A 19,197-nucleotide genomic window follows, 5' to 3' on the forward strand; every position below is an offset into this window, starting at 1 on the left:
AGAATGTAGCTAGGCATGTAATACTACTAGCTACAAAAAGTATTTGTTGGTCCAATCTTTTATTAAATTTCAATAAAAAAGCTGATAGCTTCACTACTTGTTACTTCATAGTAATTCTTATTTCAAATCTTATTTCATTTATCATTCATTTTTAACTTTCATTCCTTTATCCCATCTTCAAGTGATTTATTTACAGTTTTAGTAATTACAGGGGTCACCTTATTAACCATTTGTCTAATAATTGTTGAGGAACAAGGATCTTGTATTGCACGGGTTGGTGTACAATCACAAATAACTTTATGAACCTCAGTTTCATCTACTCTATCAAACTTGGACCATTTCTCATTTTCCACATTCACCTTCATACATAAATCAAAATCGGTGTAAAATTGTTGTGCTCCTCCCATTCTTTCCACTAGAAACTTTGCATACATGTAAGTCTGGTAAGAGATTTAAAAAGATCTTGAAAGAATTTGACGTTAGCCATTCCACGGTCCGGAAAATAGAGTACAAGTGGAGAACTTTCCAAACAACTGCCCAGGTCTGGCCGTCCAAGCAAGTTGACCCCCAGAGCAGACCGCAAGATGCTCAAAGAAGTCTCCAAAAACCCTAAAATGTCATCACGGGACCTACAGCAGGCTCTTGCTGCTGTTGATATGAAAGTGCAAGCCTCTACATTCAGAAAGAGACTGCACAAATTTAACTTCCATGGGAGGTGTGTAAGGAGGAAATCTTTGCTCTGTAAGAGAAACATCAAGGCCAGACTGAAGTTTGCAGAGAGAACGTAGACAAACACCAGGACTTCTGGAATAGTATTTTATGGACAGATGAGTCTAAAATTGAATTATTTGGACACCAGAAAAGAGGACATGTTTTGCATACACCAAATACAGCATTCCAGGAAAACATGGAGGTGGTAGTGTCATGGTTTGGGGATGCTTTGAAGCAGGACTTGACCAGCTCACCATCATAGAATCCACAATAAATTCTACCGTGTATCAGAGGGTGCTTGAGGAACATGTGAGGCCATCTGTAAGAAAATTAAAGCTGAAGCGGAACTGGACCCTGCAACACGACAATGATCCAAAACATACCAGTAAATCCACCAAGGACTGGCTGAAAACTGAGAAATGAAGAGTTCTGGAGTGACCAAGTCAAAGCCCTGATCTTAATCCCAATGAGATGCTGTGGAGTGATTTGAAACAGACTGTACATGCAAGAAACCCCTCAAACATCTCGCAACTGAAAGAATTCTGCGTTGTGGAGTGGGCCAAACTTTCCTCAGTCCAATGTCAGAGACTGGTAGATGGCTACAAGAAGTGTCTCACTGCAGTTATTTCAGCCAAAGGGGGTAACACTGGCAATTAGGGTATAGGGTGTCCTAATTTATTCCTCAGTTAGAATACACATTTTTGTGGATATCTCTTGTTTTATGAGTAAATCAAGGAAAAATTTTGTTGTTTACCTGCAATTACATCACTTTATTTTTCAGGGATAGATTAAAAAAAAAAAGATTTGACATCGATATGTGAACATTTCTTAAGAAAGTACTGAATATTTCATGGGGTGTCCTAATTTTTTCATATGACTATGCGTCACACCGGGATGAAAGGGGTGAACAATGAAACAGCCATGATGAAAGGGCTGAACTGAGTGATCCCATTCTATTGGCACAGTGCTTTGTACTTTTAACAGTAGTGATTCCAGTACCCCCTCCCCCGTCTCTTTTTAGCTTCCTCCTATATTTTTCCCCCCTGTCCAGCAGTTTAATCCCTTTCTGTCTTTCCTGTCCCAAATCCCACCTTTTTCTTGTCCCCTCTTCTAAGCAGCATACAGTATACCTTTATGTTCCCCAAACTCTCTTCTCCATCACCCCCTCTATTTGCTACTGTCTAGCAGTAAAGCCCTGCCATACACCCTTCCCAAGTCATCATCTGCCTATTATCCCTGTTGTGCATTTTTTATTATTTTAAGTGAGTAGGCAGGGGGGCGGGTCTATTTTCTTTCCTGTTTTTGCCTCTGGCTACCTTTGCTGTCATCAGCTTTTTATATTGCCCCAGGTACACCAGATAGAGTGTGAGCCCACCAGGATAGGGAAAAATGCCTGAGTACCTGAATGTACACCACTTAGGTTATAAGTGGTATTAATAAATAAATACAATGCAATCATATTTCCCAGCACTTGTTGAGTCTTAATGTCTTGTCAGTTAAGCAATGGAAGGGCTGAGACACTATTTTTGGGCTTTGCTTAGGGCATCAGTTGGGCTTAATCCAGTTCTGAATAGAGTGAATACAAAATGTTAAACTTTTGATGTACTTTAATTGCTAATCATTATCAGTTTTAACCTAACTTCCCACAGGAAAATTGATCATAGGAGTTAATCTGTGACCCTAATAACTTTTAATTATTTAACCAATTTTATAGCAACTGTGGTATTTTGTTCTGGTTATAGGTTTGGGCCACACATAGTCAAAAGTTCCCATCGACCCCAAGTCACACTGTTCCCTGAAGGTAAACAAGTCAATTCAGCTCAGTTAAAAATCCCAAGAAAGTCAAAACACATACCCCCCTCTTCTACAAAGCTGCGTTAACGGCTGCCACAAGGCAACAGTCCCAAAGCCCTTTAAATCTCTATGGGCTTCGGGGCCGTTACCATGCGGCATCCGCTAGCTCGGCTTTGTAGAAGAGGGGGGATAGTGATGTCATTCAGAAATTTTAAAGCAGACTTGCTGTTGGTTAATGCCTTTAGGAACCAGCCTATCGAATATCATAATCTCAATTTCTATTCTCAGGGCTGATATATTGATGTGCCAAAATGTTTCACAAAAGGCTTTGCATAGTAATGCACACAATGCCCCAAATGCTGCGATTTCAGTAATTTTGCAAGTAAAACCCTTTTTTAGAAAGAATTTGCAAAAATCTGCCTTTTTTGATACTAAACTTCTGCTTATAGCAGGGGTGTCCAATGTCGGTCCTCGAGGGCCGCAATCCAGTCGGGTTTTCAGGATTTCCCCAATGAATATGCATGAGATCTATTTGCATGCACTGCTTTCATTGTATGCTAATAGATCTCATACATATTCATTGGGGAAATCCTGAAAACCCGACTGGATTGCGGCCCTCGAGGACCGACATTGGACACCCCTGGCTTATAGTGTATTATATGCAGACATTTAAATTCAACATTAATGAGCTCTGTGATGTAAAATCATACAGATTAGCACACTAATTGATTTTTTGCAAAAACAGGTGCAAGAACGCTTCAAAGACCTATTTATCTAAATAAAAAGCTACATTTCAGTATGGTTTAGTTATCTACTTTTCCTTAGTGCTAGCAGCAGATGAATCCAGAGACTAGTGGGTTTTAGATATTATTCCAGAAGGTTACAAGTTAGAATTGGCACAGGAGAGGAGAATTCTTTCTTGGTTTCCTTGTGTTCGGGGCGGCCAAGAAGGAATCGGTGAGAAGCACCCTCAATTTGCTGCTGGAGCTAGGGGGCGGTAGTCCCTGTTTCTCCAGAGCAAAGGGGCCAAGGAAGGTACTCCATTTACTTTGTGGCCGGATGGGAATGTGCAAGTACGCTTCCTTGAGATCGAGTGCTGTGAGGAATTCTCCCGGTTTAACCACTGTGATGACTGACCTCACCGTTTCCATCTGGTACTGTCTGGCATTGAGAAACTAAATTGACCCTTTTGAGATCCAGAACGGGTCTGAATGACACTCCCCCCCCCCCTTTCTTGGCCATCACAAAGTAAATGGAGTACCTTCCTTGGCCCTTTTGCTCTGGAGGAGCAGGAACTACTGCCCCTAGCTCCAGCAGTGAATTGAAGGTGCTTCTCACCAATTTCTCCGTGGCCGCCCCCGAACACAGGGAAACCAAGAAAGAATCTCTGACGGGAGAGGAGAATTCTAACTTGTAACCTTCTCAAATAATATCTAAAACTCACTAGTCTCTGGATTCATCTGCTGCGTCTAAAGGAAAGAAAATTAGCAGGTAATAACATAAATGTTTCCTTTGGCTAGCCCCAGAGCTCCCTTTTGCATACTGACATTGTTTTAAAAGAGCTGAAATAGCCCTGGATAGAGCATCTAGCCCTCCTAGCACCAAATGCCTGGTAGTCCAGTAGGCCAAGGCATGGCTCCTGTCTCAAAGTAGCCTGGGCACCAAAACCCACCCATTTAGAAGCCTATCCTCTAAAATTACAATAAAAGCCTTTAATGCCTTTCTCCCACCACCAAGCTTACACCAAAAATCTGCAGGGTTTCCAGTGTGCTGGCTGCCTGGATATTTTTTTTTTTTTAATTGTCTCTTTTTTAAATGCTCATTTTGTCTGCGATATTCAATATGTTTTGCTTGATTAAAAACTGAACAATATAAGAAAAAAAAAACCCTGCATTCACAATAAATGGACACCTTTGAATCATGAAATTCAAAATCAATACTAAATATAAATGTGAAAAGCTCAGACCCACAACCAACCACAAATGATAAACACGAAGCTGGTTGCTAACAAGACCATCATAGCTGATCACTGTCTCATACCACCGTATTCACTAATTATGCATATGTTCTATAATGTAGATCTACTTATCTGAACGGTGGAATTGCTATGGCCCATCACACAACTACTCTGGTCATTTTACTGTTGTTCTATATTAAGAAATGCTTCAAAACATGCTGTCTCGGACACTTCTCGACCCCCTTGCCTTGCCTCTACTTCTCATTCTCTCCTTGTCTGCAGCCAGCCCTTCCACAAATATAATTAATTTCCAGCTCCACCTCTCACTGGCAGCTATTGTTTTTCTGCCAGGATCTGGCTCATTTCCTCAGCACTACTATTGATGGTTTCTCCCACATTGGCCTGGCTGAGCTACCAAATACTCCCCCTCCTTTACTAACGCGTAGCGTGGGTTTTAGCGCCGGCAGCAGCAGTAACTGCTCCAACGCTCATAGGAATTCTTTTTTTTGATAAATTTTTATTAGGAGAATATCAAAGTACAAGGCAATAAAAACAACTTCAATATAAAAACATGACAACAACAGTACTCTTCAAATACATAGCCACGGGGGTCTCTTTTCATATTTAATATATACTGTCACTCTTCAGCATAATGAGAATACTCAAAACAACCCCACCCCTTGTCATATTCCATAGGAATTCTATGAGCGTCGGAGCACTTACCGCCACTGGCAGCGCTAAAACCCACGCTACGCGTTAGTAAAGGAAGGGGACTATTTGTATGGACGACCTGGTACTTAGGATTTTCCAGCCCTATTCTTGCTAACTCGGGACGATGAATAGGCAGCAAAGAGCTGTCAATTTACTGTAAAAAAAAAAAATATATATATATATATATTAAAATGTTTGGGTGGATTCTGTTTGTTGCAGAAAAGTCTAGAAATTGAACTTTTGCAACTGGAAAAGGAAACGGCAGACATTGCTCACCCCCTCTTCCTGAGTAAGTAAATCGTTTTATAAGACAGTGGAAGAAATGGTACACAGTTATATCTCTTATTTATTTTTTGATGATACCAAGGCCATCTGTGTTTTAGAACATGAATTCTCAAGTATTTGCATAAGGATGTGTAGAGAAAGGAATATCTGCCAACCTGCATTATAAACACTGAATTTATAATCTTTCTGTTTCTTGAATGAGGGAGGGTAGATTGAGAAGCACAAGTTAAGACTGCCACCTTTTTTGGATATCATTCCCTACTGATCATCCACACAGAACTTTAATACCTCAATGCACATATTCCATTTACCAATTTATGTAGCTCAAGAATGCCCATCATAGCTGTTTTAGGAAAAGTAGCATATCAAGCATTCAAATTAATCCTCAAACCACCCTTTCCTCAAGCCCCTTTTTCTATAAATGGCTTGGATCTATGAACTCTCTACAGCAGTATTTTGCAAGTTATTCTTTCTCTAATACATAGGACCCTCCACATCGGGACCCCATTCTATCTCTCTCAATATTTAATTCCGTACTCGTCCATCAGAACCTTGAGATCCTCGCAATCAAATCTTCTTTACGTACCATCTCTCTACCAAATATGTCATGACTTTAACCACTCCAAAATCATCAGTGATGCTTATGTTCTTAAACGTGACTTAAACTTCACTCTGGAATTCCCTGCCACTAGAAATTAAACCTCTTCAATCTTATTCAGATTTCTGTAACTTGCTCAAGATCTTTTTAGTGATGCTTACTAGAAAATGACATGGGGACAAATTTGTCCCTGTCCCCACAGGAACTCAATTTCCCTGTCCCGTCCCCATGAGTTTTGTAGTTTTCCTTGTTCCTGCCCCATTCCTGTAAACTCTACCTTAACCGCAAAAGCCTCAAACATTTATGATTTTAAAGTGTTTGAGGCTTGTGCAGATGAGGATGGAATTTGCAGGAATGGGATAGGGACAGGAAAAGAACTTGCGGGGATGGGACAGGGAAAACTTTGTCCCCATGTCATTCTCTAATGCTTACCAAGACTGACGACATCTCCCAGCCCAATTCGTATTCCCTTTATCCATATCCCTACTTAGGGGGTGATAGCGACCTGGATGATTGCACTTTGACCAGGGCTGTGGAGTTGGTACACAAAACCTTCCAACTCCTTTATTTATGGAATCTATATAGGAGTTTGCTGGGACAGAGCTCATAGGGATGGTGTGGGGATATGGACAGAGTTCACAGGGACAGACTTTGTCCCCATGTCATTCTTTAAGTGCCACTTTCATTAATATAAATATCATAAAATATATTACTTTTTTGTAATCATCAAAGAACTTGATGTCAAAATATATTCTAAATGTAAAACATATCCTGAAACAAATGGGTTAATCAAATTATAATCCGTGAAATAAGAAATTTAAGCTTAGGAATCAAAGAAACTCTTATATCTTGGCATCCCAAGTCCTCTAAATTTTCTTCACACTTCTACCTCTAACCCTCTGTTGTAGTTCCTTCCTATTTCTCCTACTGTAAACCGCGTCGAGCTCTACGAACGTGGAGATGATGCGGTATACAAACCTAAGGATTAGATTAGATTAGATATTTATATGACATACAGTTTAACTCTATTAGGAGTTGGAGTTGGCAGAGGAACAGCTATTTAGGATATTTTACAGTACAAATTCCTGTATATAGTGATTACTCATCAATTTAGTTCAATGTGGATACACAACTAAGAGGCTAGAATAATATTAGGCGTTACATAATAAGATATCAATCCACAATGGATTAAACCCATCCAATATAAAATTTCAGAAAAAAAGTTAAGAAATCCAAAAATTTATGTAGTTCTTTTCTAGCCTAGCATCTGAGAGTAAATTCCAAATAATTATAGCATGATAGGAAATTGTTAATGATAAAGTTTTAAAATTCAACCCAGTTTTTTCCCTTTGTGAAAGGAAGAGCCAGAAAGGCACTGAAAAGGCTAACTACATAAAATGCTGCTATCTCACCTTAAGAGTACAAGAGTGTTTGAAAAATTTCAAAATGTGGCTGGCAATCAATCATACTTCTTTTTAAAGTAGAAGAAACAGAGGTGGTTCTGGGTGAGAGTTATGCTTCAATGCCTGATGATTATAAATTAATATTGAGAAATGGAATTGTGCAGTTAAATCTTAGGTTAAAAGTTCAGTGTAGAATCCAAAACCAGGGCTTTTCATAACCACCACCAAGTTGTGCTTGCTGCACAATTATGCTCATCATTAAAGACCTCAAAAGATTGTTGTCTGTATAATGGTTTTAAAGTGATAAGTCAAAAAGATTACTACAGTGCTTTGATGTGTGTGTGGGGGGGGTGGGGGGGAAGGAGGGGAGAAACTGTAGGAGATTCAGAGTAGAGAATGACACGGGGAAAAAAAATCTGTCCCCGTCACTGCACCGTCCCCGGCCCACCATCCTCTGCACCGCCCCGTCACCGCCGTTCCCTTCACCACACCGTCACCATCACCACCATCCCTTTCACCGCCCCGTCACCGTCCTCGCAGCATCCATATAAGCCTCAGTACTGCGAAACACCATGAAGACAGAAGAGAGTCCTGCCACTATTACTATTGCACTGAGAATCTGTTTCAGTGCCTCTGCCCTGTAGTAAAAACAGAACATAAAATAAATCAATTGACTTGTCCTCCCTTGCAATGACGTGTCCCCCATGTTCACCTATAGCTCGAGTCAGATTAATTGTGCACACTAAAAATGCAGGAGGATCTGGAACGTGAGCGCAGGCAGGCAGTGATACAAAAACAGCAGACACCCGACCGATTGCAGTGTTCCGCCATCTCTCTCCCTCCATCTCACCTTAGATGTAGAGTATGCCGGCTTTCTTTTTTGCCCAGCCGCACGTGCAGGTGCTCATTTGTTCAATATTCTCGTCTGACGCAACCGGAAACAGGAAGTTGTAAGAGAGGAGAAGATTGATCAACTCGAGCAGCCGCGCAAGCGCGGCTTTTTGAACGCGTGCGGCTGGGCGAAAAAGAAAACCGGTATACTCTACATCAGTTTTTTTTAACCTTTTTACACCCGTGAACCGGCAGAAATAAAAGAATTATTTTGTGGACCAGCAAACTATTAGGACTAAAATTTTAAAAGCCTGTTTCCGCCCCATCTCCGCAAGCTCGGTCACCTCAGTAACTATAGAAAAATAGACAAATATAGTGCAAAATATAGACAGCAGATATAACTTCTCAAAACTGACACATTTTGATCACTAAATTGAAAATAAAATCATTTTTCCTACCTTTGCTGTCTGGTGATTGATTTCATGAGTCTCTGGTTGTGTTTCCTTCTGTCTGTGTATCCTTTCTTTCATTTCTTTCTTTCTGCACTCAGACCCAAGAATTGTCCCTTTCTATTCCCTCCCTCTTTCCTTCCTATGTCTTTAGTGCCCCCGGTGCCTCCTTTCCATGTCTTTAGTGCCCCCAGTGCCTCCTCCCCATGTCTTTAGTGCCCCCAGTGCCTCCTTCCCATGTCCTTAGTGCCTCCTTCCAGTCTTTATTGCCCACAGTGCCTCCTCCCCATGTCTTTAGTGCCCCCAGTACCTCAGTAACTATAGAAAAATAGACAAATATAGTGCAAAATATAGACAGCAGATATAACTTCTCAAAACTGACACATTTTGATCACTAAATTGAAAATAAAATCATTTTTCCTACCTTTGCTGTCTGGTGATTGATTTCATGAGTCTCTGGTTGCGTTTCCTTCTGTCTGTGTATCCTTTCTTTCATTTCTTTCTTTTTGCACTCATACCCAAGAATTGTCCCTTTCTATTCCCTCCCTCTTTCCTTCCTATGTCCTTAGTGCCCCCGGTGCCTCCTTTCCATGTCTTTAGTGCCCCCAGTGCCTCCTTCCCATGTCCTTAGTGCCTCCTTCCAGTCTTTAGTGCCCCCAGTGCCTCCTCCCCATGTCTTTAGTGCCCCCAGTGCCTCCTTCCCATGTCCTTAGTACCCCTTCCTGTCTTTAGTTCCCCCAGTGCCTCCTTCCCATATCCTTAGTGCCCCCAGTGCCTCTTTCCCATGTCCTTAGTGCCCCAGTGCCTCCTTCCCATGTCCTTAGTGCCCCTTCCTGTCTTTAGTGCCCCCAGTGCCTCCTTCCCATGTCTTTAGTGCCCCTTCCTGTCTTTAGTGCCCCCAGTGCCTCCTTCCCATGTCTTTAGTGCCCCTTCCTGTCTTTAGTGCCCCCAGTGCCTCCTCCCCATGTCTTTAGTGCCCCCAGTGCCTCCTTCCCATGTCCTTAGTGCCTCCTTCCAGTCTTTAGTGCCCCCAGTGCCTCCTCCCCATGTCTTTAGTGCCCCCAGTGCCTCCTTCCCATGTCCTTAGTGCCCCTTCCTGTCTTTAGTGCCCCCAGTGCCTCCTTCCCATGTCTTTAGTGCCCCAGTGCCTCCTTCCCATGTCCTTAGTGCCCCTTTCTGTCTTTAGTGCCTCCTTCTCATGTCCTTAGTGTCAGAATTGACGTCGGAAAGACTTCCTGTCTGCTTTAGTAGCTGCAGCATGAACATGGTGGTAAGAGCAGGGGAAAAGGAAGGAGGCTTTTTTTTTTTTTTTTTTGCGCGGACCGGCAGAAATTCAACCGGCGGTAAGGAAGGAGGGAGGGAGGGAGATGGCGGGGACCGCGCGATCCTTGATTGCCTCACTGCGGGGACAAGTCCATTCACCGCTCCACGAGGAGGTGAATGGCCTTGTCCCCGTCCCGCAGAGGCCACTATTTTTTCTTCCCCGTTTCGGCGGGTTACCCGCGGCTAAATGCGGCTAGCCGCGGGTAACCCGCCACCGTGTCATTCTCTAATTCAGAGGTTTAGTAGCCAAAATAATAATATGAAATAGGGCTGCTCCATTGTTAATGCCCCAATGCTGTGCATCATATTAAAGTTGTTGGATTTGAAATAAGATATTTTATGGAACTGGACCTATTTTATAGAGATGTTAGAGCAATATTACCATTAAAAGCTGCTAAGATCTAGTACGTGTAGATATTTTTTTTTAATTCCTAGAAAGAAACAAAAGTTGGTGAAGATGAAAACTAAAGCTTTTTCAGGGGTTATAGGAGTATTTTGAAAGCTTTACTGATAATTAAAAAACAGTGCCTGCCCAAAAGAAAGGAGACAGCATGTCTTGATTTCAGATTATCTTGGTTGATGGGAATTCTATAAAAATGTGCATATGGAATAGAGTTGTTTCAGATAACTATTGATGTATTTTAAATGATTTTTGGCATTTTATAAATACTGTGATCAGATTTGTACATTCTATAATATTAAAAAAGACAAAACAAATTCATTATTAAAATTAAATCCATCTCACTCAAGTCAGCTAGGTTGAAATGCTTTATTTGGCTTTACAGCACTATATACTTTCCTTCATAATTATATTTATGCCAAAAGGTTATATATCGCTCTAAAGAGGAATGGAGTCTGCTGTGTCTATCAGCGAGTGTGCCGTCCCCTAATGCAGAACTCCTTAGCGATGCAAAGATCAGAGTGAATAACTTAAATACAAAGTTATAGTCTCCTCTTAATGATTTATATTGCCTTTTTTTTTTTTTTGAAACTGCAACAGGATGTGAGCAACTAATCTAGAGGTGAATAGGGTAGCTTGAATGTTTCACTTCTTGTCCAGTAACTTAAGTGTCCTAAATAAAAAAGAGAGGCATGTCACTTGAAGTACCATAAATTTTCCAGCATCAACACAAAACCAGACTTACGATTCTGGTACTATCTGCCAGATTCTCTAAACAGCGCAGTTTAGAGAATCGACTCAGGCAAAGATAGGCACCAGAAACGTAGGTGAGGGTTGCCCAGGCCTACATTTCTGATGCCTATCTTTGATGTGAAATCGGGCCTCTGGAGGTACCTACCAGCACCTAACGCCACTTCCAGCATTAGCCACTCTTATAATAGTGATAGGCGCGATTTGTTTAGGTGCCATTCGGCGCTTTGAATTTTTACTTAAGCACCGTTTAAAACAGTGTTTCCCTCTTAACTTAACTCATTTATAGAACTTCCCCCTATGTTAACAACTGGAGGTCTATTTCTTTCTATAGAGAAGCCTTACTGCATATACCTAGGACTTAAGAAACTATACCAGTTATCTCCATGAACAATGTAACATTTTGTAGTTTGGCTGCACTTGAAAACACTGCAAGGAAGGATAAACCCTCTAGAACCCCAACACAAGCCATCAAGACATGTACCGTATTTTCGCGGATATAACGCGCACCCGTGTAAAACGCGCACACGGGTATAGCGCGCAGAAACCACACTTGTATGTACGGAAACTTTTGTATACAGCGCTCATGGGTATACCGCGCATGCTGCCCGACTCTCCTCTGGCCACCCCGACTCTCCTTTCGCTCTCCCCGACTCTCCTTTCGCCCTCCCCGACTCTCCTCTGGTTGCCCCGACTCTCCATTCACCTGCCATGACTTTCCGTGCACTGCCCCGCCTCTCCGTGCGCAGTCCCGACCCGGAGTTTTCTCAGCAGAATTTCCCAGACCACCTCTTCCTCTCAACACATTGACACGCTAGTGGGTTTATTTTATAGCTTTTTCACTCCCTTCGGTCTGCCTGTCCCCCTTGAAGTCCTGTCCCCCCTTGAAGGTCTGCCTGTCCCCCTTGAAGGTCTGCCTGTCCCCCTTGAAGTCCTGTCCCCCCTTGAAGGTCTGCCTGTCCCCCTTGAAGGTCTGCCTGTCCCCCCTTGAAGTCCTGTCCCCCCTTGAAGGTCTGTCCCCATCCTGAAAGCCTGATGCCCCCCCTCGACGTCCGATTCTTCTCCCCCCTCGGCAGGACCACTCGCACCCCCACCCCGAAGGACCGCCGACTCCCCGACAATATCGGGCCAGGATGGAGCCCAAATCCTCCTGGCCACGGCGACCCCCTAACCCCACCCCGCACTACATTACGGGCAGGAGGGATCCCAGGCCCTCCTGCCCTCGACGCAAACCCCCCCCCCCCCCCAACGACCGCCCCCCCCAAGAACCTCCGACCGCCCCCCCAGCCGACCCGCGATCCCCCTGGCGACCCCCACGACCCCCCCCACCCCCCTTCCCCGTACCTTTGGTAGTTGGCCGGACAGACGGGAGCCAAACCCACCTGTCCGGCAGGCAGCCAACGAAGGAATGAGGCCGGATTGGCCCATCCATCCTAAAGCTCCGCCTACTGGTGGGGCCTAAGGCGCGTGGGCCAATCAGAATAGGCCCTGGAGCCTTAGGTCCCACCTGGGGGCGTGGCCTGAGGCACATGGTCGGGTTGGGCCCATGTGCCTCAGGCCGCGCCCCCAGGTGGGACCTAAGGCTCCAGGGCCTATTCTGATTGGCCCACGCGCCTTAGGCCCCACCAGTAGGCGGAGCTTTAGGATGGATGGGCTAATCCGGCCTCATTCCTTCATTGGCTGCCTGCCGGACAGGTGGGTTTGGCTCCCGTCTGTCCGGCCAACTACCAAAGGTACGGGGAAGGGGGGTGGGGGGGTCGTGGGGGTCGCCAGGGGGATCGCGGGTCGGCTGGGGGGGCGGTCGGAGGTTCTTGGGGGGGGCGGTCGTTGGGGGGGAGGGGGGGTTTGCGTCGAGGACAGGAGGGCCTAGGATCCCTCCTGCCCGTAATGTAGTGCGAGGTGGGGGTAGGGGGTCGCAGTGGCCAGGAGGGTTTGGGCTCCCTCCTGGCCCGATATTGTCGGGGAGTCGGCGGTCCTTCGGGGTGGGGATGCGAGCGTCCTTCCGGATGATGAATCGGGCGTCGGGCGGGGTGTGAAATATGTAAAAAAAAATTTGTATACCGCGCTCAGGCATATAACGCGCGAAGGGTATGCGCGGTACGTAAAAACGCGTATAACGCGCGCGTTATATCCGCGAAAATACGGTAATCACCAAGCCAAACTCCCTGCAGCCGTCGCAGGAAGTAGCTCCAGGCAGAGAACACCAGGCAAGGCCATGGATGAGTGCCCGCAGACCCAATAGAACACAACAGTTATATTCAAGATGCTGCACGATGGTTACCGGCTGCATGTTTGAGAATCAGTGATTCCTCTGCTGATAACAACATCAATCGACCTCAACATTGCCATCGCAGCACCTCTATAACTCCAGATCAATGGGCCCACCGCCAAAGCAAGAAGATCACAAGCTTCGCTTCAGCATGAAGGGCAGGGCCCGCTGTTGTGCCACCAAACAAAACAGCCACCAGCAACAGAAGAGGGGTACCAGCAGGAAGAAGAACAAATGCAGGCGAATACTCCCCACTCACTGCACAAAAAAGCAGCCACAGCATTAGCTTGGAGAAAAAGAGGGCTGTGATCCTCCAATGGGAGCAACACAGATGACTATGTCCCAACTACAGCAGATAAGAGGCCTCCTAACGTAGGGCCGAAGAACTAACGGTCAAACAAGGAAGAATCAGTAATATTAAATAAAAACTGAAGCCTATAGTTCACTCAGGCTAGATTAAAGCAAACTATACAAAACAAATAAACAAAAGCTGAATAAAAAAGCAAAATAAAACAAAATAAGATGAGGGAGGGAGGCACCATAAACCACGACCTAGTCAGGCGCCATCTTTAGAATTTATGTGCTAAGGGTAAAATTGGGTATGCAAGTTTATAGAATTAGGGCGAGCATGCGTACTTGCAAGGGAGGTTTATACATGAGTAGCTTTGGATGGGACTATTCAGTACTATAATTTGTGCATGTATCTGTGCCATTTGGGTACTAGTGCTTACATCACTCTATGGCTAGATCAAATACTTGTACATAAATATTAGAAATATAGAAAAATATTTGGTATGGATATGAGAGCAAAAAGTCAGATTTCTGCGAATAACAATAAATTATTACTAATAATGACAGGGGTTGCCATTCAACAAATCACATATACAGTGGTGCCTCATACAACGAACTTAATTCGTTCCAGGAGCAAGTTTGTTATGCGAAAAGTTCGTTGTGTGAAACGCGTTTTCCCATAAGAATACATGTAAAGCAAAATAATTCGTTCTGCAGCCCTGTTTTCCCATAAGAATACATGTAAAAGAAAATAATTCGTTCTGCAGCCCTACATTTCCCTCCCTCCACCTCACCTTATATGCAGAGTTTGCCAGCTTTCTTTTTCACCCAGCCGCACGCTTTCAAAAAGCTGTGCACGCGCAGCTGCTGGAGTTGATCAATGTTCTCCTCTCCTGCAACTTCCTGTTTCCGGTTGCGTCAGAGGAGAAGATTGAACAACAGAGCATCTGCGCATGTGCTGCTCTTTGAAAGTGTGTGGCTGGCCGAAAAAGAAAGCCGGAAAACTCGGCATCTAAGGTGAGGTGGAGGGAGATGATGGAACACTGCATTCAGACAGGAGGGTGCTGCTGTTCCCGGCTCACATTAGGAAGCGGCGAGAGTAGTTCCGCCCCCCCCGGGCCCCTCGGGCGACTTCGTTGTGTGAAACGAAGTCCGTTGTACGAATCAAGACAAGAAGTTCGTTGTGCGCAGCGTTCGCTGTGCGAGGCGTCCGTTATGCGAGGCACCACTGTAATTAGAAAGACTGGAGGAGATTAAATTATAACTTTTGGTGGAATTCTTTATGCCATATCTATAAAATGGAAAGATTTACAGCGTTACAAAAGGGATATTTTAAGAAATTTCAGGATGTATGGAAACCATTAACAAAATATTGTCAGGATTAAGTAAAATTATTTCTCTTATGTTTATTAGTTTATGAGATAGGGAGGGGGGTCTTTTATTATTACGTATATCATACAATAATGGAGTACAGTATATGGTTGGGGGGGATGGGCGAGGGATAGGGATAAGAATATATGTAATATACCAATGACTGTTTATAAGTGATGTATTTATTGTTACTGTGAATGAAAATATTAACACTTAATGTAATTTGTGAAAATGAATAAGAATTATAAAAAAAAAAAAAAAAGAAATATAGAAAAATGAAGTCGGATAAAGACCATATGGCCTATCTAGTCTACCGACCCGGCTAAACTATAAAGGAAAGTAGGCGTCTACATTCTTTTACAATAGGCAGCATGTTATAGAATGCTCCTGTAGAAGGACACACACTGCATTGCTACAGAATTATGCTTTCTGTACTGGTTGGTATAGGTCAGAAATGTTGCGCCCTGCAAGCGATGAATAGCCACCTGGAGGCTGTGCTGAAAGAGAAGAGGACACTGAGGCAGAGGCTGGCAAAGCCCTTGTGCCAGGAAAATCTGGCCATTGAGGCTGCTTATCACAGGTAAATGAATACAGTGAGGGAGAAAGGGACAGCTTCCATTCAGCGAGTGCACTATCTATCCATGCTGGACCTAGTTATAATATAAATTTGCTAATGTAAAAGAGATAAGGCCTGTCTAATTTGTTCTTCCCTCCTCTTTTATATCAAAGACTTTTTAATTTTACCTTTTAGTTCCGTACAACTACAGATCTCCTGAGTCAGCTCTATGTGCTTTTAACCTCTGATATCCGATAGCATTTTCTGTTGTACGTTTTTTCTTTTTCTCTTATATTTTCTTTGCATCCCATCTTAGTAACATAGTAAATAACTGCAAACAAAGACTTGCATGGTCCATCCAGTCTGCCCAACACTCACATCATGATTGTTATTCTCATTAGTGAGTGTAAGCCTTAATAAATTAAGTGAATACACCATAAGCATTGCTATACTGGATCAAACTGAAGGTCCATCAAGTCCATTATCCTGTTTATAACAGTGGCCAATCCATGTCACAAGACCTGGCAAGATCCCAAAAAAGAAAAATAGATTTTATTCTTCTTTTCCTAGGAATAAGTTGGTAGGGACTCTCAGAGTCCAAAGTGCCTAGGTTACTGGAAGATTGGCCTCTGTAGCTAGAGTGTTTTTTTGGCAAAGGATATTTTATGGAAGCTAGTGGACTGAACAGAGAAAGCTCTACAGGGAGGACAAAATTTCTCTTCAGAGGGCACTGTTTGAAATGTCTGTATGCAAATGGCAGAAACCTAAGAAACAAGATGGAAGAGTTAGAATATATTATAGTAAATGAAAAGATAGATATAATAAGCATCTCTGATACTTGATGGAAGGAAGATAACTAATGGGAGACACTGATGTGACATTATATCGCAGTGAGAGAGTGAATCAAATTGGTAGAGGCATAGAATTATTTGTTAAGTAGGGCTTTCAATCAAATGGACTGAAAATTCTACAGGAATCCTTATGGGTAGAAATTCCATGTGTAAAGGGGAAAAGAATAGTGATAGGAATGGACTACCGTCTGCCTGACCAGGATGAATGGACAGATGCTGAAATGTTATCAGAAGGCAGGGGAGGCTAACAAATTAGGTAACACAATAATTTATTTATTTATTACATTTCTAGCTTGCTTATAACTAAGCGGTTTCCATAATATACATACATAGTTATCAAATAACATACAGATCTTGTGCTAGATTAAAACATTTTCCCTAATTAAAAGCTTCCATTTAAACAAAGTGGTTTTCAAAACCTTTTTAAATTTCAAAATATTTTTGTTTTAAGTTTTTTATTGATTTTTACATATAGCAAGTGTCATAAATTTTCATATAATTATTTTAACAATACACTTGATATATCTATAATGTACTTTATATAAAACATATCTTATATTATCTTTATTATAATTTTACATATCAATAAACTGTGATGATTTTATCAATTATTATTTAATTATGAATCCTCTTCCCTCCCTTCATTTTGTTATTGTCACATAAGAATAATATCTATTATGATAGATCGTTTATAATTTATGACAAAGAGAATAAAAACCTTACCCCCTCCCACCCTCCTTTAACCATTATCTTAATATGGGAAAAATGAAAATCAGTCATTACAATATTCTGTTAATGGTCCCCAAATCCTCTTGAACTTATCTATATATCCTTTTTGTGTTGCAAATGTACGCTCCATCTTATATATATGGCAAACTGAGTTCCACCAAAAATTATAGTTTAATCTGTCACAATTTTTCCATAAATTTCAAAATATTTAAGAGATCTCAGTGGTCCTTTCAATTTGTTCTACAAAATAACTTCAGCAGAGATCACAGAGGCTCTTAGATTTTCATAGTGCATGTATACAAAACCATCAATTGACAGATGCATCTTCCCTTCAGACCTTAACGCTCTGGGAGACTGGTAAAGTGACATCACTTGTGTCAAATACCAAGGAATCTGAAAATGGATAACCTTGAAAATCACCACAAGGGCTTTGTAAATAATATGTGATTTCACTGGTAACCAATGAAGTCCCTTCAAAATTAGACCCCCCCCCCGGATCATAAACGCTGCAGCATAATAACAGGTGATTTCAACTACCCCGATATTGACTGGATAAATGTAATATCAGGGCATGTTAGGGAGATAAAATTGCTTGATGAAATCAAGGACTGCTTTATGGAGCAGCTGGTTCAGGAGCCGACAAAAGGCAAAGTAATTCTAGACCTAATTCTTAGTGGAGCACATGAATTGGTGTGGGAGGTAATGGTGCTGGGGCCGCTTGATAACATTCACACAGGAAATACAATACAATAGTATTTAACTTTAATAAAGGAGACTATGATAACATGAGGAGGTATGCCCACTCCTTCCTGCCAGAATCCCCAAATGCCTCCCCCCCCAAATGCCCACAGCAGGAGGAGTGCCCAATTCCTCCTTCCGCCATCCCCTGAGACATCCCCGCAGGCTATGAAGGTTAAAGGGAGGGAGAGGGGCTATAGTGGACTGCGGTGGTGGCATCAGGTGGCAGGCAGCGGCAGCCACAGGTGGATGCAAGGTGCGAGCGGCGGCAAGGCTGTTCTTTTGGGAGGGCAGCAGCAGCAAGGGCGGGTGAGCAGTGGCGACAAGGCAACTCTCCATGCAGGGCAGCTCGCGGGGGTGGAGGCAGTAGCTGCAGCTCTCAACATAGCTCTAAGCCAGGGGTAGGGAACTCCGGTCCTCGAAAGCTGTATTTCAGTCGGGTTTTCAGGATTTCCCCAATTAATATGCATGAGATCTATTTGCATGCACTGCTTTCAATGCATATTCATTGGGGAAATCCTGAAAACCTGACTGGAATATGGCTCTCGAGGACCGGAGTTCCCTACCCCTGCTCTAAGCCGTTCCTCCAACATCATCTTCTTGACTTCACTTCTAGTGGAGCGCACCAGAAGTGATATCAGTCGGATGAAGAATGCCACTACTGGGAAGGAAGGTAGGCAGGCTTGACCACGTTAATCCCGTTAAGTTTTTTTTAATGTTATTAAACAATTAATACATTAATAACATTAATTGTTCAGCACTAATAATTATTAGAAACATAGAAACATAATGGCAGATAAAGGCCAAATGGCCCATCCAGTTTGCCCATCCACAATAAGCATTATCTCTTCCTCTCTGTAAGAGATCTCTCCATTACAATAAAAGGGATTGAACCGAAAAAGAAATCAACTGTTTACATGAACAATCATAAGCATATGCTGTCCAAGATTATCAATGCTCAATACTCAGTGGCTCTTTCAGTAAATAATAATTGGGCACAAATGTGTATATTATTATTAGAACCCATCCCCTCCCCTATACCCCTTCCCATATTCTTAATCCCCTCCCCCTCCCATCCCTCCCTTAAATTACTTGCCAACTTTGAAACGCACACAAATGTGTATATATATCCCAACATAAGGAAACTGTATATCCGAAATAGAAGACTTCTCATAAATTC

The 19,197-nt window shown here is 42.8% G+C and overlaps 1 protein-coding gene across 3 annotated transcripts in view; it reads left to right on the forward strand.

The window, feature by feature from the left end:
* HAUS2 (HAUS augmin like complex subunit 2) overlaps positions 1–19,197 on the forward strand; it is a 34,158-nt gene that overhangs the window by 4,655 nt on the left and 10,306 nt on the right. For all 3 annotated transcript variants that reach the window (XM_033951555.1, XM_033951556.1, XM_033951557.1), the window contains 2 exons: positions 5,393–5,462; positions 15,591–15,723. In XM_033951555.1, coding sequence (XP_033807446.1) covers positions 5,393–5,462; positions 15,591–15,723 — 203 coding nt within the window. The remainder of the gene's footprint in view (positions 1–5,392; positions 5,463–15,590; positions 15,724–19,197) is intronic.

This window comes from Geotrypetes seraphini, chromosome 7, assembly GCF_902459505.1.
Source record: "Geotrypetes seraphini chromosome 7, aGeoSer1.1, whole genome shotgun sequence".
Taxonomy (NCBI): Eukaryota; Metazoa; Chordata; class Amphibia; order Gymnophiona; family Dermophiidae; genus Geotrypetes; species Geotrypetes seraphini.